General features: G+C 36.3%; 2 protein-coding genes across 7 annotated transcripts in view; both read left to right on the top strand.

Annotated features, from left to right (window-relative positions):
* INTS2 (integrator complex subunit 2) overlaps positions 1–5,158 on the top strand; it is a 52,785-nt gene extending 47,627 nt beyond the window's left edge. For 4 of the 6 annotated variants that reach the window (XM_041726564.1, XM_041726566.1, XM_041726565.1 and 1 more), the window contains 4 exons: positions 192–299; positions 429–534; positions 1,924–2,100; positions 2,936–5,158. In XM_041726564.1, coding sequence (XP_041582498.1) covers positions 192–299; positions 429–534; positions 1,924–2,100; positions 2,936–3,105 — 561 coding nt within the window. In that variant the 3' untranslated portion in view covers positions 3,106–5,158. The remainder of the gene's footprint in view (positions 1–191; positions 300–428; positions 535–1,923; positions 2,101–2,935) is intronic. The other 2 variants (XM_041726562.1, XM_041726561.1) reach the window with 1 other exon arrangement.
* Positions 5,159–6,817: 1,659 nt separating this feature from the next.
* Positions 6,818–23,324, top strand: part of BRIP1 (BRCA1 interacting helicase 1) — a 186,060-nt gene continuing 169,553 nt past the window's right edge. Inside the window, exons 1-6 of the mRNA XM_041726192.1 lie at positions 6,818–6,971; positions 8,837–8,959; positions 10,988–11,099; positions 13,450–13,620; positions 20,994–21,121; positions 23,041–23,160. Of these exons, the coding sequence (XP_041582126.1) occupies positions 8,867–8,959; positions 10,988–11,099; positions 13,450–13,620; positions 20,994–21,121; positions 23,041–23,160 (624 nt within the window). The 5' untranslated portion in view covers positions 6,818–6,971; positions 8,837–8,866. The remainder of the gene's footprint in view (positions 6,972–8,836; positions 8,960–10,987; positions 11,100–13,449; positions 13,621–20,993; positions 21,122–23,040; positions 23,161–23,324) is intronic.

Here is a 23,324-nt window from a genome sequence, read left to right as displayed (position 1 = left end):
CACTGATAGGTTCAGATAATTTATTCTAGTGCACCAGAAGGGTCAAATGCCAGGATTTATTTAGGGCGCTGTAGCCTTCTGAGCAACTTTTACATAAAGGAAGAAAAATCTTCCTATGTATTTTTATCTGTATTTGACTTACAGGTCTTCTTTTTAATTTCTAACTTTTCCCCCCTTTCTTGTTGAGATAGGGTTATCCATGTGAACTTTTACCTCTGACCGTCGCAGGTATTCCATCTATGCACATTTGTCTGGATTTCATACCTGAGCTTATTGCACAGCCAGAACTTGAAAAACAGGTAATGAGCATTTTGGAGGTTTAGGAAAATTTTAATCTCCCTCCAGTCCTGCTAGTTATCAAACATTTAAAAAATTTTAATACTTAAGGATTCCTCAGAAACATGTAACATTTTGACTTTGTATTGCAGATATTTGCTATCCAGTTGCTTTCTCATTTGTGTATCCAGTATGCATTACCAAAGTCACTCAGTGTGGCTCGCTTAGCTGTGAATGTCATGGGAACTTTGCTAACAGGTGTGTGGTCAACCAACATTAATAACAAAGACTTCTAATGTAAAGTAGTACATATTTTTACTGAATTTAATAGTATGATGTGTTACCAGTAGTTTAATTTACACCGTCTTTTCAGTTATTCTTTTGAAAAATTTTTAATTACAAATGTGATTTATAGTGTAGAGGAGATGAATAGGTAGGCAAATTGTATCTTTCATTTTGTGAATGATATATATAGATTTAAGTAAATATAATTAGTTTTCAGGGGCTCCTGGGTGGCTCAATTGGTTGATGTCAGACTCTTGATTTCGGCTAAGGTCAAGATCTTATGGTCATGGAATCACGCCCTGCACTGGGCTCTGTGCTCAGTGCAGAGTCTGCTTCAGATTTGATCCCCATTCCGGTTGGCCCCTTCCCTTGCTCACACATTTGCATGCTATCTTTCTCTCTCTCTTTTTTTTTTTTTTAAAGATTTTATTTATTTATTCATGAGAGACACAGAGAGAGAGGCAGAGACACAGGCAGAGGGAGAAGCAGGCTCCATGCAGGGAGCCCGATGTGGGACCTGATCCCGAAACTCCGGGATCACGCCCTGAGCCAGAGGCAGATGCACTTAACTGCTGAGCCACCCAGGCGTCCCGTCTCTCTCTAAATAAATAAATAAAATCTTTAAAAAAAAAACAAACTTTTACAAATGAAAATCAGGTCTGCTTTCTGAATGTAATTATATCAACAGAAGACAAATTATAATTTATTACAAGGCTTAGAGTTCCAGAAAAATACCATCATGATATATAAATAAGAGAAAAAATATATTGTTTCCTTAAGTTCTAAAACTAAACTAGTTTTAGATACTAGATTAATGTTTTAATCACTGTCTGGTTTGCAGAGTAAAATGGTATCAAAATAAACTATTTTAAAAGATATGTAATTAAAAATATGTAATTCAGTCTTTTAAAGTTATGGCTTAGTTAATTTCATATTCTTTCTTAGTGGTCCCACAATGCTTTGTTCATTTTTCTTTTCGTTTTTATTATTTTTAGTGGTTGGGAACTTAACTGCCTGAGTTCAATCCCAACTGCACTAACTGGCTGTGTAGCCTTGAAAAGTTTCTTAATCTAAGGTTCATTTAGGATTTTTCTCCTCTATAAAAGAGGTATCATAATACTACTTCCCTCATTTATGAGGCTGTGAGAATTAAATAATGTAATTTACTCATAGTGCTTGAGAATAAGAATTTACATGTTGGATGATGGCTATCTACTAGATTATAAGCTCCCTGAAAGCAGGGATCAGACCTATCTTAGAAAATTTAGTAATCTCTGCACAGAGCGTGGTGCTTAGTATATTTAATAGGCCATATATGTTTAATTTATATTTGTAAAGTATTGTGTAACTTCTTTCCAACAGTTTTAACACAGGCTAAGCGGTATGCTTTTTTCATGCCAACTCTGCCAAGTTTGGTCTCTTTTTGTCGAGCATTTCCTCCACTGTATGAAGATATTATGTCTTTGCTGATCCAAATAGGGCAAGTCTGTGCCTCTGATGTTGCCACTCAGACAAGAGACATTGATCCAATTATTACACGTAAGTAGTAACTTATTTTCAAAGTTTTTTTTTTTTTTAAATTTTTATTTATTTATGATAGTCACACAGAGAGAGAGAGAGAGGCAGAGACCTAGAGGGAGAAGCAGGCTCCATGCACCGGGAGCCCGACGTGGGATTCGATTCCGGGTCTCCAGGATCGCATCCTGGGCCAAAGGCAGGCGCTAAACCGCTGCGCCACCCAGGGATCCCCTCAAAGTTGTTTTAATGTCAAACAAAGGCCAAACTCCTTTCTAGATTCCTTGCATTATTTCTTTTTTATAATAAATTTATTTTTTTATTGGTGTTCAATTTACCAACATACAGAATAACACCCAGTGCTCATCCCGTCAAGTGCCCCCCTCAGTGCCCGTCATCCAGTCACCCCCACCCCCTGCCCTCCTCCCCTTCCACCACCCCTAGTTTGTTTCCCAGAGTTAGGAGTCTTTATGTTCTGTCTCCCTTTCTGATATTTCCCACACATTTCTTCTCCCTTCCCTTATATTCCCTTTCACTATTATTTATATTCCCCAAATGAATGAGACCATACACTGTCCTTCTCTGATTGACTTACTTCACTCAGCATAATACCCTCCAGTTCCATCCACGTTGAAGCAAATGGTGGCTATTTGTCGTTTCTAATGGCTGAGTAATATTCCATTGTATACATAAACCACATCTTCTTTATCCATTCATCTTTCGATGGACACCGAGGCTCCTTCCACAGTTTGGCTATTGTGGACATTGCTGCTATAAACATCGGGGTGCAGGTGTCCCGGCGTTTCATTGCATAGATTCCTTGCATTAATTAATTAATTTATTTTCCTTATGTTTTTAGGTCTTCAGCAAATAAAGGAGAAGCCAAGTGGATGGTCAGGTATCTGTAAAGATCCACTTTATAAAAATGGATCTGGGGACACTGGAAGTATGGATCCTGATGTACAGCTCTGTCATTGTATTGAAAGCACAATAATTGAAATAATAAACATGAGTGTTAGTGGAATTTAGAAAAAAAGTAAAAAAATGAAGCTGTTTGCTGCATATACTCAATTCAAATCTGCATCTTATAACAACTCTAACCTGAATGGGAACAATAACGTCTTGAAATCATTAAACGATTCAGTTCAACATGAGTATAATTTAGAACTCTCTTAAGGATTAAGCTTGCTTGTATTTGATTGGCACTTCTTTGGATCTACTTTGCTGGTATGTTTATACTGTAGCAGTGGAGTGTTTTTTGTTTTTTTTCTATTGGGAGCACATTTAAGAAACTCATTACTAGAAAATGAATTTGGCCTTGTTTAGCTTTCGCGATGAAGAAACAGTGCCATGCCTTTAATTTCTTATAAAGATGAATCTCTGGGTAGCCCTAGTGTTTAAGGTCAGCTAGTAACAGTGTGACAATGATGCAATGATGAGATGGAGAAAAAGGGAAGGGAGAATTCAGGAAAAATTAGGAGTTTAAATACCCAATAGAAATCGCTAAAACTTGCAATGCAAGTAATAGTAATGTAAGGTAGAATCCTGCTTCTCTAGCAATAGTATTGAGAAGACTTTAAAAAAGGCAGATGGCTTTTTGTAAATGATTTCCATGGAATTACAGATGAGAATTTTAAGATTTTACATATTTGCTTCAATTTTTACTAATATGGAGACGTATGTTTAAAGAGATATTTGAATAATTTGAAATTTTAAGATACTAATTTAAAAGTGTTTACAGAAACATCTTTGTGCAGAGAAGAATCTGAAAGGAGATCTCATTTAATTTTTTTTATAAGATTTATTTTTATAATGTTTTACTAACTTACCTAATGGTCAGTGGGGGGGAAATACATTGGTATGTAATTAAAGTTTAGAGCAGCGAAACAGGCTAGATTAAAGAGCCCTTGGTGTGCTATCAGGATTATAATTCACATCATAATTTTAGAAGATCTCTGAGTAAGAAAAAATATATATAGTGTTTGGACCTCAGGAAAAATTTAAAAGTATGTAATGTACCATGTTGTTGAAGGATTTTGCATTTGTCTGTTAGTAACTTCCATTGATTAGGTAGATGCATTCAGGTAACCCATAATCCTAATTTTTTTCCTTAATTAAAATATCCAATGTAGAAGTTATTTCTCTTTGCTTTCTGAGATATGCCTGAGTGATACACACTCCTCACAACCACTCCCCCAGTCCACTGCCTTGAAACAGACCTCTTCACTTGTAAAAGAAATTAGGCTAATAAGAAAGTGTGATTTTTAAGAAAAGAAATTTAACTTCAGTCTTCTCACTACATTACAGGCACATGTCAGTTTCCTCCTTTGTAAAACTTGATTACTACTGGCCCTACCTCATAAGGGTATTATATAAGAATTAATTTGTAACTGTTTGAAATCATGAAGTACACAGTATCCTAGATGATAGACTATTTATAACTTTTATTAGATGCTTAATGTTCAAGTAAATAATTTTGATGCAAAAAGTAAAAGCATACACTTAAAAAATACCATAAGAATTTTCATATTTTTAAACAAGGCAGTTTTATAAGTCTTTTAAGATTGAATACAACTGCTCCTGTTTTGTTTAGTTTAGTTTTTAAACTGAGGCTTTGAAATATTTTGTGTGAGTAGATAATCTCTAGGAGTTCAGAAAAGGTTGAAATACGTTTTCTAACTAAATGCAGTGCACATTCCTGGATCACTTTTCAAAGACTGGTCAAAACCTGCTGTGTTAAAATAACATATGCTGTTTTTCATCAGATTTGTTGATGATGTAAATAAATGTGTAAATATATTAGTAAATGTTAATATTCATGTATTTTAAGTTAAGGTTCTAAGATTTGTCACAATGTGATTTTTTTTATTCAAGTGAAAGATGTGTGCAGCTATTTTGAATATTGGTTTATAAACATTCATATTCTTTATCAAATGAACTTGTGGTTTTTTGTGTTTCATTTCGCTGCTGCTGACTTGAAAGGGACATTTTGAGGGACTGGAGTCCAGGACTCTCTGGCTCCAGAATCTAGGTGTGTCCCTTTTCTATTATGCCATGTACATCAAATGACAATACAAGGTTAGAGTGGTTGAGAGCCTTACGAATTTAGGAGAGGAAAATCAGAATAGTTTCCCTGGAGCAGTAACTTAAAAGATTAGATATTTTAAATATGTGTAAATGCAGAATAACAATTTGAAGTGTATTTTTACGGTCTTATTTTTATAAATTATCCCTCCACTGTCTTAACAGTAAGTTATGTTTTTTTGTACTTTCTCTTCATCTTTGCTTATACACACATATTGTCACATAATGGAATTTACAGTACCCAGTTAGAGTCTGCTTTTTTTTTCATTTACTTTTATATGGTATTGTTTTTTGCAAGTTGTTTACTTTTTTATAATTATGGTTTATAGCAATTTTTTTTTTAATTTTTATTTATTTATGATAGTCACAGAGAGATAGAGAGAGGCAGAGACACAGGCAGAGGGAGAAGCAGGCTCCATGCACCGGGAGCCCGACATGGGATTCGATCCCGGGTCTCCAGGATCGCGCCCTGGGCCAAAGGCAGGCGCCAAACCGCTGCGCCACCCAGGGATCCCTGGTTTATAGCAATTTTATCTTTATAATTATTTTATTTGCTTCATGATGATTGAATTGATATAGCCATCTCCCTATTACTATACTGGGAAGTTTGTGATTTTTTTTTCAGTATTACAATAGGCACTGTTATCAAATTGAAGTATTATTTTTCTTTCCTTTAGATTACTTATTTAGGATAAATTTCTGAGTCTGAGATGACTGAAGGGCAGAATTTATTTTTATGACTAAGTTTTGGCGTTTGGGGACTCTGTAGTAAAAGTCAAAGTGAGGCAAACAAATCAGCTCGCCTCCTGGTGCTCCCTCCTGCCGCACACCTCACTCTCAAACCAGTTTCTCGAATTTGTGAAAATGTCTCAGGTTTTGCTTTTGGGGGCACTAGTATTTTAGCCAAGTTTAGGCTATACAGAACTCTTTAAAAATAACAATTCAGAGAGATTAACCTAATTTTGAGAAAATTTAAGTGTACTTCTTAGCAACAGAGAATAAACTGGTCTCGGGAGGGACAGAAGGTGGATGAGCCTTAATAGAGGTAGAAGTTACCTAGTGCTGGAAGACCTTGCGAGCGTTTGTCTGGTTTAATTTAGTACCTGAGGATGCCTTGAATATTATGAAATCTTGTCATCGAATCTTTTCGCCTGGTTTGGCTCAGTCTCGCAATTCCCGCCTCAATCTTTCCGATAGCGTGGCTACTTGTGAAGTTCCAATTTGAATTGCGTGGCACCGATGAATGCTCGGAGAACTCAGCAAGGCTTAGAGAGGTGTTTCCTTTCTGTCTACAGCTTTTAAGACTAGAGACTTCGAGTTTCCAAGAAATCTTTGCACGACTTAAATCACCGGTTTCAAAAAGTCCAACGGAGAGAACTCTTTTCCTTTAAATCCCCAAAATTTGGGAGAGTCCTTCCCTCTTCCGTCGCTCGCCTTCCGGTGCCGCCAAGTGCCCTGGGTCCATTCATCTTGCGGAGGCTTCCATTGGATGTCAGAGTTCTCGCCCCTTAACCTTGCACCGGGATTGGCTACTTGAATCCTGATCGAGGCGGGTGATTGGTTGTCTGGGCTCATCCGGCGATTGGATGCCGGGAGTCGAGGGGGCGGGAGGCGGGAATTTGGGAGAGCGTTGTAGAGCGAGCGGACTCCTGCGGGCTGGAGCGGAAAGCCGAAGCCTCCCGGAGCCCGTTGAGGAAGAGAGAGAGGCGTGTGACCCTTTGCCAGCGCTCTGCTGTACTTGCGGATATCTGTTTCCTTTTCTCCCGTGAATCGGAGCCCAGTCAGTGGTGCTTCAGTTTTCCTCAGGACAGGCAAGTTTGTCTCCCGTGCGGGGGGAGAGCGCGAAGCCTGCCGGCGGAGTGCTTTCTGCTTTCACCCAAACTCCTCGCCGGCAGGTCGGGGTTGGCTGGATCACCAGGGCCTCTGGGATCTCACCCGGATGCGGGAGGAGGGAGCCTGTCCTCCCCTCCCGGAGCCGAGGCCTGTTAGGATAGACAGCGGCCCGCGCTCACTCTTGGCTGCAGGGGGCGACGGCGGGAGGCGGATAGTTGTGTATTTTGGGTTTTGTTTGCTTTATTCCCTGTACGGGGGAAGCTACCCCTTTTGAGATGCCTGTTGCCGCTACTGGGGCGGGGGATGGATTGATTTCCAGGTTATATCTGAGTAACTAGGCCAGCGCTGAGCTGTTAGTTCAGATTAAAGGGTTAGGTTCCCCCAAATCTCATTCTCAGAGCTGCACAGAAGTAAAAAATACTAGAACTGGAAAGTACCTTAGAGTAGTGGTCCTTTTGGAGCACATAGGCCATGGTTAAGGTTTTACTGGCTCTCTAATCTTTTGCGTTGCTATTTCAACCATCCCTCCATCCCCAGATTGAGTCTACTAAATTTTTTCACTATTACAAAGTGCTATCAATGTATATCACCCCCCTCTTTGAGTTATTTTTTTATGCATTTCTGGGAATGAGAAATTTATGGACTCTCTTTTCAGAAAAAAAAAATGCAGTCGTGCGCAGAAACTTCTGTATGCAATAGCAAGAGATCTAGCAAGAGTTTCTGAATTTAATCTATTTTAAATTAAGAAAAGGTGGTTTAGAAAGAGGGAGATTAAAGTAGATCACTTCTGTTTTAGATACTAGAGTCTGTGCACATTTCTGTCCATTATGTTATTTTTTATTCTATTATTATTTTCAAAGGTTTTATTTATTTATTTGAGAGAGAGAGAGAGCAAGAGAGCACAAGTAGGGGTAGCGGGAGAGGGAGAAGCAGCAGTTGGGGCTCCATCCCAGGATCCTGGGATCATGACCTGACCTGAAGGCAGACACTTAACCAACTGAGCCACCTAGGCACCCCTCTATTTTATTATTTTTTAAAGATTTTATTTATTTGAGAAAAAAAAGATTTTATTTATTTGAGAGAGAATGAGCATGCGCAGAGGGAGAGGCAGAGGGACAAGCAGAGTCCCAGCTGACAAAGAGAGTCCCTGCGGGGCTAGATCCCAGGACCCTGAGATCTTGAACTGAGGTGAAGTGTGAAGCTTAGTGACTGAACCATCCAGGTGCCACAGGGTGCCTTATGTACACGTAGTATACAGACATTGTTATTTAATTCTGAACTCAGTGTCTGGCTAATTCTTGTGAAAACCCTATCAAATGAGTAGTATTATCTACATTTCACAGATGAAGAAATTAGCTCTGAGAGGTTAAGTGACTCACACAGAAAAATTCAAATTTAGATGTGCTTTAGTCCAAACTCACCTTTCCATTATACCCCCCTGACCCTTAAATACGAATTATTGGGAGCCTACTAAGTGTCAAGGCATTTTCTCTTTCACAACAGTTTAAGTTAGGAGTTACTACAAATAAGGATCTTAGTCTAGAGAAGTGAAGAGACATGATCAAGGTAACATATCTGAGTTGTTTTCAGAACCTGGTCTAGAGTTATATTTTCTAACTCCTAGTCCACAGCTTTGGCATAGCAGTGATACAAATCCATACTTGTCAGATTCCAAGACATCCACTGTGATTTATAAGATGAGGACATTCTTTTACTTCCCCATTTGTTTTGTTTAAACATTTATTCCAATTTTTATTTCCAGACATCTGTTCTAGTGTTGAATATCTGTTTTTTTTTTTTTTGAATGGCATTGTTTCAATATTGATTTTCATTTCTGTTGCAGTTACGAATCTGAAGTAAATAGTAAAGCATAATGTCTTCATTGTGGTCTGAATATACAATTGGTGGGGTGAAGATTACCTTTCCTTATAAAGCTTACCCATCACAGCTTGCTATGATGAATTCTGTAAGTATCTTTTAATAGTTAATTTTTTAGTAAGATAGGTGCTTACAATTCATGAGACTGTTCAATTTTTTAGATGGTAAATGGATTGAAAATATTTGCCAGGTTCATTGAAGAACATCTAGCCTTAAAAAAAAAAAAAAAAAAGAACATCTAGCCTTTGGAAAATTAATACTGATCACTGCTAAACTGTATATTTCATGGTTATAATGGAGACAAAGAGAACATTCTGAAAAACATTCTTTTTCTCCCCCCCCCCCTTTTTAAAAAAGATTTTATTTATTTATTCATGAGAGACACAGAGAGAGAGGCAGAGACATAGGCAGAGGGAGAAGCAGACTCATCACAGAGCCCAATGTGAGACCTGATCCCGGGTCTCCAGGATCACGCCCTGGGCCAGAGGTGGCGCCAAACCGACAAGCCACCCGGGCTGCCCTGAAAAACATTCTTAGCTCAGTTGGAACTTGTGTTTACTTTGCAGAATTACTGTCTTTTTTTTTTTTTTAGATTTTATTTATTTGTTAGAGAGAGACAGCAGAGCAGGCGGGTAGGGGTAGAGGGAGAAACAGACTCCCCACAGAGCAGGGAGCCCAACTCTGGCTGTATCCTAGGACTTGAGGATCATTATCCCAGGCAAAGGCAGACACTTTATTGACTGAGCCACCCAGGCACCCCAGAATTACTGCTTTCTACAAAATATTTGCTATCTATTACACAGAACATACTGTTCAGTATATTTCTCATCATAATTTTTTGAGATAGTTGTCATATAGCAAATTAATATAAAAACTTAAGTAAATCAAATTTCCAACTTTGTTAAATCTGAATATTTTATATTTACTTTATACCTTGTTTGTGAGCAATAGAATATTACTTCACACATTTTTAAATGTTGCATAATAACATGATACTTTACTTACCTGCAGAAGTTGACATATTTTTTTTGCTTAATATTTTTAAGATGTAGGCCTGTTGATTGTTAATCCATTTTACTTGCTGTATAGTATTCCATTATATGACTATATCAGAATTTTTTTGTCCATTTTCCTTTTAATATACTTAAGTTGTTTACATTCTTTTTTTAGTTGTTTACATTCTTTAGCAATTATAAACAATGCTGCTATGAACTTTCTTTTTTTTTTTTTTTTTTAAAAAAAGATTTTAGGGATCCCTGGGTGGCGCAGCGGTTTGGCGCCTGCCTTTGGCCCAGGGCGCGATCCTGGAGACCCGGGATCGAATCCCACGTCGGGCTCCCGGTGCATGGAGCCTGCTTCTCCCTCTGCCTGTGTCTCTGCCTCTCTCTATCTCTCTGTGACTATCATAAATAAATAAAAATTAAAAAAAATTTAAAAAAATAAAAATAAAAAAATAAAAAATAAAAAAAGATTTTATTTTATCTATTCATGAGAGACAGAGAGAGAGAGAGAGAGAGAGAGAGAGAGAGATAGGCAAAGGGAGAAGCAGCCTCCATGAAGGGAGCCCAATGTGGGACTAGATCCCAGTTCTCCAGGATCACCTGAGCTGAAGTCGGATGCTTAATCGCTGAGCCACCCAGGCATCCCTGCTATGAACTTTCTTATACAGGTTTCCTTGTGTTCATGTGGGAAAAGTTTGGGGTATATACATAAGACTGGACTTGCTGGAGTTGGGTATCTTCAACTTTACTAGGAATTGTTAATTTCTTTACAGAGTGGTTAACAGTTTACACTCCCATGAGCAGTATCCTCCATTAAGTTTTCATCAAAGGTACTTATGTGCTATATTCTAATTTTATAACATGATTCAGCAACAAACTGCTTTTCTTCACTTCTTTTTTTGCTTGATATGTTTTTAAGGCCATAATAATTTTAGGGAGAGGTATAAAGGAATAAAGTCTAGGGTTAAGTAAGTATTGGTTCTCCCTCCTGCTATTGCTGTGTTTGTGGAAGTGCATTCTTACTTCTCATTGTTATTGTATTATATCTGATGGAGAGAGATCCTAATGAAGTAAATTGTTCATTGATTTTTTTGTTTTTGTTTTTGTGTCCATAGATTGTCAGAGGATTAAACAGTAAGCAACATTGTTTGTTGGAGAGTCCTACAGGAAGTGGGAAAAGCTTAGCCTTACTTTGTTCTACTTTAGCATGGCAACAGTCTCTTAGTGGTAAGTAGTTGGTTGATATCTTCAGGTTCTTTATTGGGAACAGAAAAAGATATTTTAATAAAGTACTTTTTATCCAGAATGACTCAACCATATTCTAGCAAATTTAAGTACATATTGTTTTTCAAATATTTCTTTATAAGTTATATATATTCTTTTAAAATTTTTTCTTAAGATTTTGATTTTTTACTTATTTATTTTAGAGAGAGCTAACAAGATAGAGCACAAGTAGGGGGAGTGGCAAAGAGAGAAACAGGTTTCCTGCTTGAGCAGGGAGCCTTTCAGCAGAGCTCAATCTTAGGATCCTGAGATCCTGACTTGAGCCAAAGACAGATGCTTGACACACCACCACTTAGGTGCCCCAAGTTACATATCTTCCAAAAGAATTTTTTTTTAATTTTTAATTTTTTATTTATGATAGGCACACAGTGAGAGAGAGAGGCAGAGACATAGGCAGAGGGAGAAGCAGGCTCCATGCACCGGGAGCCCGACATAGGATTAAATCCCAGGTCCCCAGGATCGCGCCCTGGGCCAAAGGTAGGCGCCAAACTGCTGCACCACCCAGGGATCCCCCAAAAGAATTTTAACAGAGCAAAATATGTTCAGTTAATTCTAAAACAGTTTTGAACATAATATAGTCTTTTATTTGATGAATCAGAGTATATATAAGAATCTTGGAGTGCTTACTTATCATTATGAAAATGATTATGATAATTTGTATGTAAAAGATATGAGATGAGGCTGTCGTGATGCTAGTATTTCACAAGCAATTGCTTTGAGTAAATTGTTTAATATATTTGCTTATCTATCCCTTCCTCACAACATTAGACCATGGAATATGTAAAGAAAACATTCTAATTGATTTTTCTATTTGTTTGGATGCCAGATAAGCAAAAGTTTATTGTAATATTGTTTTCATAAACATGTATTATTTTCCATTACTTTTACTTTATTTGCTAACAAAGGCCTTGTAACATTTACTTTTATGAAAGACTAGCTAATACACTTAATGAGTCTGAAATACAGTTTTGGATATGTTTTAGTTACATAATTAGATGGGGATTTGACCTAAAGTACTAGGAAAATTTAAAGTTAACCACAGCGTATGTAGGTATGTATAAATGTATTTTCTTCTGTGTGTGTGTGTGTGTGTGTGTGTGTGTATATACATATAGTATTCCATTATATGAATATACCATATATATATGTTTTTAAAAGGAAATGTGTGTGTAGCCCAGGTGGCTCAGTGGTTTAGCACCACCTTCAGCCCAGGGCGTGATCCTGGAGACCCGGGATCGAGTCCCATGTTGGCTCCCTGCATGGAGCCTGCTTCTCCCTCTGCCTGTGTCTCTGCCTCTTCCTCTCTCTCTCTTTCTCTCTGTGTGTCTCATAAATAAATAAATAAAATCTTTAAAAAATAAAATAAAATAAAAGGAAATGTGCTACTGATAAGACTATTAAAAATAAGAAGTAAATATTTTATGACTTGTTTGTTTTGATTATTAATGATGTTACTCTTTGGGAAAAAATGGGATAATCTGTTAATAACTTAAAATTTTAATGAGAGACTGAAAATTAGAATTAGTGTTTATGTAGTACAGATGGGAAAATAATGTCAGTACTGTTCATAGAAAATAAATTAATTATTCACCTTTTTTTAGTATCTATGAACTGTATTTATACATGTAGGCAATCACTTCTTGGCCTTTTGGGTAAGATCAAATGTAATATACATATAGGCACACAATGTAAACCTATTCTTATTATGTATTCTGTTTATTAAAAATTACTTGTTTTATTTAATTTGAATATTGACCTTAAAATATATTTTGATACATGTATCAGAACTGATATATCATGAAACATGTTTCTATTTGAAATAGATGTATAAAGTGGAAATGATTTAACCCTTATGTATTTACACTATTTAATATATTGAGCTTTCAGTTTCTTCAGGGAAATAGCAGTAATTAAGAATATCCTTTAGTTCTTTATTTTAATCTTCCCTACTTGATATTTTTATAAATGTCAGTATACATGAATACCTGAATAGTTAACATTATTAATCTTTGACTATTATTAATTTTTACAAATTATGTAAATTGATGATAACTTCTCTCTATATATTTCTGTCATTAAGTGTCTCTCTCTTGTTGTAATTTGATGTTGGAGATAAGTTGACTAACTTGCCCAGATCTGCCACTTGCTTTTCCAAGTTTAGCACTGAAAATCTTGTATCTTAGAAAACCCCCCAGTGCTGAGCAAATTGGGTGGTTGCTTTCCCCAGTTGCAGAGGAAGATAAATGTTTTTTAAATGAGAAATATGACAACTTGAGATTCTCTCATTTTTTAGGGAAGCTAGTGGATGAAAGCTTAAGTAAAACTGAAGTATCATCGTCATGTTGTTGTGCATGCCATTCAAAGAATTTTACAAACATTGACTTAAGCCAAGGAACTTCACATCATTTCAACAGTCCGAGTACACCACCTTCTGAAAGATATGACACTTCATCAACTTGTCAAGGTAGTTTATATTTTGCTTGGCTCTGTTGGTATCTGTAGTAGTCTTAAGTATTGCCGTTGTGAGACTTAATTAAGATAAATTTGTTTAGCCTGACTATGTATCTCCACCTAATTTCTCTGGAATTGTTTTTATTTGTTTATTTATTTATTTATTTATTTATTTATTGGAATTATTTTTAGATAACACATAGAATAGTTAGATATACTTAGACTATTTTATTCTTGTCTTGATTTATAATTTATTTTGACATTTTGCTAGCTTAAATTTTTTTGAAGAGGGTAATGCACAATAAATGATATTTAGAAATTGATCTTATTTGTAGGCAGTATTATTAATTATATGTTAGGATTTTGGGGAGGTGCCTGATTGGCTCAGCTGGTTGGTTGTCCGACTCTTGGTTTCTGCTTAGGTAGTGATATCAGGGTTGTGGGATTGAACCTCTTGTCAGGCACTGTGCTAGGTGGGGAGACTGCTTGGGATTCTCTCTCCTTTCCCTCTTCCCCTTCCTCTACTTGCATACGCACACATTCTCTCTCTCTCTCAAATAAATAAAATCTTTAAAAAAATTATATGTTAAAAAATTTTAAAACATACCGGTTTGTAAGACAAAATGTAATTTGTTTCATTTATTCATCACTATGAGTTTGCTGGAACTTCCGAGGCCAATAAATCTTATATGAGGCTTTTTTAAAAAATATACATTAGCTTTTTAAATTAAAGTATAGCTGACACATTACATTACTTACATTAGTTTCAGATGTACAACATAGTGATTCAACAAGTCTACACATTATTCTGTATTCACCACAAGTGTCTCTAGCGTACATCACCTTAATGCTATTACAGTGCCATTGACTATATTCCCTATGCTGTACCTTTTATCTCTGTGACTTACTCATTCTGTTCCTGGAAGCCTGTATCTTCCACTTCTCTCTGGCAACCATCAGTTTGTTCTCTGTATTTTGGGTCTATTTCTGCTTTTTGTTTATTCATTTGTTTTTTAGATTCCCCACATAAGTGAAATCATGTAGTATTTGTCTTTCACTGACTTATTTCACTTAACATAATACCCTCTAGGTCCATCCATGTTGTCACAAATGGCAAGAGTTCATCCTTTTTTTATGGCTGAATAGAGAATCAGGGATATTTTAAATATGATACTTAAGTAGTTCTTACTATATTTATTTAAGAGAAATATACTTAGAATATTAAAGATTATTAATTTTAAAAAATATTTCTTTATCTTTGAGTATATGGAAAGGATTAACCATTATTTACCTAAGCCAAAAACCTAGGACATGGGCAGCTCTGGTGGCTCAGTGGTTTAGCGCCGCCTTCTGCCCGGGGTGTGATTCTGGAGACCTGGGATGGAGTCCCACGTCGGGCTCCCTGCGTGGAGCCTGCTTCTCCCTCTGCCTGTGTCTCTGCTTCTCTCTCTGTGTGTCTCTCATAAATAAATAAATAAAATCTTTAAAAAAACAAAAACAAAAACAAAAAAACCTAGGACATGTTCTGTATGCTTTGTTCTTCCTTATTTCTCCATGCAAACCTCCACCTCCACTGATACCTCCTTAGTCCAAAGTGCCATCTCTTGTTCAGAGCATGTAATAACTTCTTTTCCTGCTTTTACTCAAGCAGCTTTTACCATCTGTTAATCACTGGCAGGAACAAAAGGGGTTGCCATGAATGACTTAAGTCTAAATAGTATCTACTTTTTTTTTTTTTTAAGATTTTATTTATTTATTTGAGAGATAGTGAGTGGGGGAGGAGCAAGGGGAGAGGAGAGAATCTCAAGCAAACTCCCTGCTGAGCATGGAGCCCCACGTGGGCTGAAATCAAGAGTCAGACACTAATTGACTGAGCCACCCAGGTGCCCCTAAATAGTATCCACTTCTAAAATCAAGGTTGGAGTTACCTACCTTTAAAAGACATGACTGTGTGTGGAGGAGGGTAGCTGTTTGAACTGAAGTATGATTCTGTTAAGAATAAGGAAGAAGTGGTTGAATACATGCTGGGGAGGTGGCCAGTAGTGTTGTCTATACTGTTTTGACCCTTAGTCCTTTTGGTTTTCTTTCTGTTCCTTAAGAGGGTCATGCTTTCTCTTGCCTCAGCACCTTTGCATATTTTAGTGTTTCTTCTGAGAAAAGTCCCATCTTCAGTTTGTTATCCTGCATTTCCTTTAGGTCTCAGCTTAAATGTCGTTTCCTTGATGGAGCCATACTGACCTTTCTATCAGACTAGATTTGGTTTCCCTATTATATTTTGTCCTCTTATTGTGTACCTCTCCTTCTCATAACACTTGTCACAGTTTGTATCTTCTATATGTCTGTATACATCATTTATCAAGCTCTGCTTCCTATAGCAGACTATATACACCGTGAGGTCAGGGACCATGTCAGTTTGCTTATCGTCATATCTTTAGTACCTAGCAGAGTGCCTGGCATATGGTAGGTGCTAGAAAAATATTTATTGTATGAATGAATGGAACTGACTTTTAGGTAATTATAAGAATCCTGGTTTATGTTTATACACAATCTGTAGTTTTTCAAAGATTTTATTTATTTATTTGAGAGAGAGAATGAGCATAAGCAGGCGGAGTGACAGAGGGAGAGGGAGAAGCAGGCTCCCGACCCAACAGGGAGCCTGATGCAGGGCTTGATCTCAGGACCCTGGTATTATGACCTTAGTTGAAGGCAGATGCTTAACCGACTGAGCCACCCAGACACCCCTACCACCTGTATTTTTTTAAATTTTATTTATTTATTCATGAGAAACACACAGAGAGAGGCAGAGACACAGGCAGAGAGAGAAGCAGGCTCCCTGCAGGGAGCCTGATGTGGGACTTGATCCCAGGACCCCAGGATCATGCCCTGAGCCAAAGACAGATGCTCAACCACGGAGCCACCCAGGCCTCCCCACCACCTGTATTTTTTAAAGAACAGTCTTATTGAAATATACTTGACATAACTATATATATAAATGATACACTTTGGTAAGTTTTGACATAGATGTACCTCCATTAAACTTTGGCCAGCATCAAGATAGTGAACATGTCCATCACACCTTCAAAAGTTTTCTCATAAAAAAAAAAAAAAAAAAGTTTTCTCATGCCCCTTTGTTATCCCTCTTTCCCAGCCTTCCATGACTCACTCTTTCCAAACAACCACTGATTTGCTGTCATTGTAGTTTGCATTAGTTTGCATTTTTTTTAGTTTATTTAAATGGAATCATAGTTTATACACTTATTTTGTCTAGCTTCTTTCGCTTAATTCTTTTGAAATTTATCCATGCTGCTGCATGTATCAACAGTTTGTTCCTTTTTATTGTTGAGTAATATTCTATTGTATGGTTATACTACAAATTGTTTATCCAGTCACCTATTGATATACTTGAGTTGTTCCTAGTTTTAAGCTGTTATTTATAAAGCTACTGTGAATATCTGTGTGTAAGTCTTTGTTATGGGCGTGTGCTTTCATTTTTTTAGGGTAATTACCTAGAAATGAAATGACTAGATCACTTATGTGTAACTTCTTAAAACTTCCAAACTGTTTCCCAAAGTGGTTTTACCATTTTGCATTCCCACTAACAGTGGTTGGGAATTCCCATTTCTTTACATCCTTGTCAATACTTGTATGGTCAGGCTTTTTTACCATTTAATAGGTACGTAGTGGTATCTCATTGTGGTTTTAATTTGCATTTCCCTAATCATTTATGACATTTGAACATCTTTTCATAATGCTTCTTAGCCATGTATATCTTTGATGAAATTCCTGTTCACATTTCTGGGTTTTTTTTTTATTGTTAAGTTTTGAGAATTCTGTGTATATTTTGAGTACAGACTTTTTAACCAAGTATGGTTTTAGCTTTTACTTAGTTTAAGATCTATTTCAAGTTAAATTTTGTATATCATGTGAGGTAGAGATCCAAGTTCATTTATTTTGCATGTGGATATCTAATTGTTTGGCACCATTTATTGAAAAAGTGATTTTAACCACTGCTTTGCCTTTGTGCCTTTGTAAAAATCAGTTGTCAATATATATGCAGCCTGCATTTTATTTTATTTTTATTTTTAAATTTTTTTTGCAGCCTGCATTTTATTTTTTTTTATTTTTATTTTTTTATTTTTTATTTTTTATTTTTTTCAGCCTGCATTTTAATGTGATTGTGAGTTAAAGTTATTTAGAATAGTATCTTGAAGAATCAGATGGGATCAGGGTTGTATTCTGATACTCTACTTTTTAAGTAAGTCCCTTAATATGATACAACCTAAATACAGAAAAATATGCAGATAGTAAATGTATAAGCTTGATGAATTTTTGCAGAGTAAACACAATCCTGTAACTACACCCTAGATAAAAAACATAGAACATTACCTACAACATAGCAGCTCTCCCTAATTGCTATCCTCCCTTCTGTCACAATTGATAATTTTTACTTCTTTATAGGAATGGAATTATATATGCACTCTTGCACATTGTACTGTCTGCTTTTGCTTAATGTTGTATTTCTGAGATTCATTGGTGTTACTACATATAGTAGTAGTTTTGTAAATTACTTCTATAGTTTATTATTTGTTTTACAGTTATTAGACATATGAGTGGTTTTTACTTTTGGTTATTAATGCTATTATGAATGTTCTTGTTTTTTTTTTTTTTAAGATTTTATTTATTTATTCATAGAGACACAGCTAGAGAGAGAGAGAGAGGCAGAGACACAGGCAGAGGGAGAAGCAGGCACCATGCAGGGAGCCTGATGTGGGACTCGATCCGGGTCTCCAGGATCACACCCTGGGCTGCAGGTGGCGCTAAACCGCTGCGCCACCGGGGCTGCCCGAATGTTCTTGTTCATTCTAGCGCAAATGGATATTTTTTATTTTATATATACATATACATATACATATACATATACATATACATATATACACCTAGAAATGAGATTCCTGGTCAAAGTGTGTGCTTATGTTCAACTATAATAGATACCACTAACATTTTCCAAAGTGGTTGAACCAGTTTATTTTCCATGCTACCCTACGTCTCGCAGTATTCGGACACAGGTCTTGATCCCACAACCTGAGATCATGACCTGAGCCAAAATCAAGAGTTGGTTGCCCGACTTAGTCATCCAGATGCCCCTGGAATATAGTGGTGTTTAAACTATGTTCCTGGGATCCCTGGGTGGCTCAGCGGTTTGGCGCCTGCCTTTGGCCTGGGGCGCGATCCTGGAGTCCTGGGATCGAGTCCCACGTTGGGCTCCCGGCATGGAGCCTGCTTCTCCCTCCTCCTCTGTCTCTGCCTCTCTCTCTCTCTCTCTCTCTCTCTCTCATAAATAAATAAATAAATAAATAAATAAATAAATAAATAAATAAGTCTTAAAAAAAATAAATAAACTATGTTCCTAAGAGTCATAGGAAAAAACATGGTTTGTAAGGGAAAGGGTACAATAAGTCAGGAAATTCTAGGTATTTTATTCTATTCTGGAAATTTTAAGCAATTTTTTTGTTTTTAAGATTTTATTTATTTGACAGAACACAAGCAGGGGAAGTGGCAGGCAGAGAGAAAGGGAGAAGCAGTAGGGAGCCCATACAATGCAGGGCTCCATCCCAGGATCATGACCTGAACTGAAGGCAGACACTTAACCGACTGAGCCATCCAGGCACTTCTTTTTTTTTTTTTTTTTTTTCTTCATCCAGGCCATATTATCTTTAAAAGCAATATTATCTTTAAAAAATATAGTCCACTCAGAAAAAGTTTGAAAATGAATGCTGTGTGGCATAGATTTACTTCCGTGTTTTTATAGGCTTAGACTTAGTTTTTGAAAATACTATTGGACCTGCTTATAGGGCTTTCTTCTCTAATAGCCTATAAATCTTTTAAATCCAGAGGCTGTTTCTTTTTCATTGTTATCCATAGTATCTGGAATTGTATGGACTCAGTAAAATAAATACTTGTTAAATGAATTCAAGCCCTGGGAATGGAGGGAATGTATAGAGAAGAGCTGAGAGGAAGGAAGGTACTTTTAAGAACACTTACATTTAGGGAAAATGAAAAACCAATGTGTAGGAGCAGTTAAGAAAAGTGTTACAGAAAATAAGAAAAAGGAAGTATGTTTATTGTATTTTAAGAAGACAGTGCTATTTCACTGTATCCCTAGAGGTTATGCTGATGGATTTTAGAGTCCAACAGCAGGCATCAGTCATATCCATGTTCTGCTTCTCAGAAGCTTTATGATATTGGGCATATTAACTTGACTTCTTTAAAACCTTAGTGTTCACACTTATTAATTGGATTAATATTTTTGATGATTAAGAGGTCATTAATCACCATAAAGGGCAGATAATAGGAGCTTGGTTTTATTGTATTTTTAAGTCTAAAGAACATATAGGGCAGCCCTGGTGGCCTAGCAGTTTAGCGCCACCTTTGGCGGGGGGTGTGATCCTGGAGACCCAGGATTGAGTCCCATGTCAGGCTCCCTGCATGGAGCCTGCTTCTCCCTCTGCCTGTGTCTCTGCTTCTCTCTCTGTGCCTGTCATGAATAAATAAATAAAAAATCTTAAAAAAAAATAACATAGAAGCTTAGTGCAAAGGGACATTGAGACATTGTAGAGAAAGATTTTTATATAGATGAAATACATTTTCTTGTGAGACTCGTAATTTTTAAACTATTAGCGGAAATGGTTTACAAAAGCATAAACCTATTGTATTGGAATTGGACTTTCCTATTTGTTTTTAAGTTGGAATGGGAATTTTATTTATTTTTTTTAAGATTTTTATTTGACAAGAGAGCGTGCACATGCGCATGACCACGGGGAGCAGCAGGCAGAGGGAGAGGGTGAAGTAGGCTCCCCACTGAACAGAGACCCTGATGTGGACTTGATCCCAGAACCCTGGTATCATGACATGACCTGAAGGCAGACACTTAACCAGCTGAGCTAACCAAGCACCCAGAATTGGACTTTCCTATTGAAAGCATATTTCTCAAAATCTTGTATCTTTTTAAAGTAAACTCAGTGGTAAAGAAATGCTTTTAAATATGTCGAGCTTGGGATCCCTGGGTGGCGCAGCGGTTTAGCGCCTGCCTTTGGCCCAGGGCGCGATCCTGGAGACCCGGGATTGAATCCCACGTCGGGCTTCCGGTGCATGGAGCCTGCTTCTCCCTCTGCCTGTGTCTCTGCCTCTCTCTCTCTGTGTGACTATCATAAAAAAAAATATATATATATATATATGTAAATATATATATATATATATGTCGAGCTTTTCATGTTTTAAAGTATGTTACGAAATTTTGAGAAATCTTAATTAATATCATCATTCTTATTTTTCCTGGAAAAATTGCCTAAGTTATTTATGCTAATTTTTTATGACTTCTTCTATAAGACTCTCCTGAAAAAACCACACTGGCTGCAAAGCTATCTGCCAAGAAACAGGCATCCATAAAAAGAGATGAAAATGATGATTTTCAAGTAGAGAAGAAAAGAATTCGACCCTTAGAAACCACACAGCAGGTAAACAATTTATTGGCAGTGAAATAATACCATTATTACTGCACACAGGAGCCAAGTATCAATCACGTTTTCAGTGGCACTTTACAATTTACTTGGGTCATATCATAGACATAAATGGAAAATTATTGTAACTTCATTTTATATAGTTATTCATTACAAAGGAGTTTATTATTATAGTAGATTATTCATAATATGTCTTTAAAGTGAAACTGCATGGTGCTTTTCCATATATGAGGAATTTGACAGTAAAATATTTACTAAAAGGCATATGTTGGTAATATAGATACTTTGTAGTTTTTAACTCCATTGTTTTTAAAAAGATGGCATTTTCTTTTGGCCAAAGTATCTTTGATATGAATATTTTTGTTACTGATAGTTTTAGTATAATGACAAAGTTTATTCTCATTTATTGAATTTTAATATCAATACATGATAAAATGTTTATTTCTAAAAAGTATTGAAAGACCTGAATTACTAAATATTTTATGTGAAATGTGTTTTTCATACATGAATACAGTGTTTTGTCTTCGAGATCATGGCAGTGAGGGAGGGAGATGGACTGGGATTTTGATAGCCTTAGTTACAAATAAAGAGACTAATATAATTAATTAGCATATCCTTTGTAGATTATATATTTCTAATTGAATATACTCAAAAAGTGTTTGTATTCTTATATAGTTTATTCTTATAATCTGTATTAACTTCCATAATTAAACCTTGGTTTTAGAGATAGAATGAACTAGTTTACTTTTGGAAAAGTACTGATTACAAATGAAGTATGAATATGTATAAATTTTCTTCTCCAGAATGTGTACGTAGAGTTGGATGTTGTGTAATAGGGCTCAACCTACAACATTTATTCCCTGACTTAATTCACTCATTTCTTTTTTGGTAGGAATGGGATTATCAATAGAAATGCTTTTTTTTTTTTCCTCTTCATAATTTAAGTAAATAGATTTTTGGCAAGTATGAAAAAGCATAGACACTTTGGAAAGAAAACTTAGTATTTATAGAGGAAATATAGTCAAATACAACTTGAATTATCAAATATTTAGAAGATAATATTAATAATCAAATAATAGGGATCCCTGGGTGGCGCAGCGGTTTAGCGCTTGCCTTTGGCCGAGGGCGCGATCCTGGAGACCCGGGATCGAATCCCACATCGGGCTCCCGGTGCATGGAGCCTGCTTCTCCCTCTGCCTGTGTCTCTGCCTCTCTCTCTCTCTCTCTCTCTCTCTCTCTGTGTGACCATCATAAATAATAAATAAAAAAAAATCAAATAATATATTCTATCTTGTAGGAAATCATGAATATTTACATTTAAAATTGTTATTCTGAGTTTTTTCGATTTACACATTTATTTATTAAAGATTTATTTGTTTGAGAAAGACATAAAGTGTGGTAGGTGAGGGGCAAGGGGAGGAGAGAATCTTGAGCCCCACTTGCAGAGCTCCACTTAGGGCTCAACCCCATGACCCCAAGATGATGAATTGAGCCAAAACCAAGAATTGGACACTCAACTGACTGAGCCCCCCAGACGCCCATGAGTTTTTGCAATTTAGAATGAAGTTTTATTTTTATTTACTTTTGCTTTTCAATTAGATATTTAATTGAACTTTGCTATAATACTACACTTGATGTCCACATGATAGGACTATTTATGGGAAGATCATTTTACAATACTATAGTTTTAACACATGACTAAAGCTGTTTTGGTTAGGATTTGAGAAATATAAGGCAAAGAAATACAAATGCTCATTTGTATTTTTAAAAATTATTTGGTTATTGCCAGTTAGAAATAGTCATCTTTTTTTTTTAAATGCTGAAAACATATTGAAAACTGTTTTGATCTTTAAGAACAACTGGCCTGCTCAGACTTCTAGTTTACATTAAACTTCATTTTGGTTCTGTGTTTACAGATTAGAAAGCGTCATTGTTTTGAAAAGGAGGTACATCATGTGGATGCAAAAGTTGCTTCAGGAAAGACTACAAAACTCAACTCTCCATTAGAAAAGATAAACTCCTTTTCTCCACAAAATGTATGTATTTATTCCATTGAACAGTTTAAAGAGAGAAAATATGGAATTTGCTAAACTCATTAAAAAAAAAAAAGAATAATATAATGCAAAGAATAGTAGAAGGCAATTCAGAAATCCTGTAAGTGCTATGGGAGATGCTATTTTCTTTGTTCCCCTGTTTCCTC

Source organism: Vulpes lagopus, chromosome 12 (assembly GCF_018345385.1).
Source record: "Vulpes lagopus strain Blue_001 chromosome 12, ASM1834538v1, whole genome shotgun sequence".
Taxonomy (NCBI): domain Eukaryota; kingdom Metazoa; phylum Chordata; class Mammalia; order Carnivora; family Canidae; genus Vulpes; species Vulpes lagopus.
The sequence above is the reverse complement of the archived record's forward strand: the minus strand, read 5'-3'. Positions and strand labels throughout refer to the sequence as shown.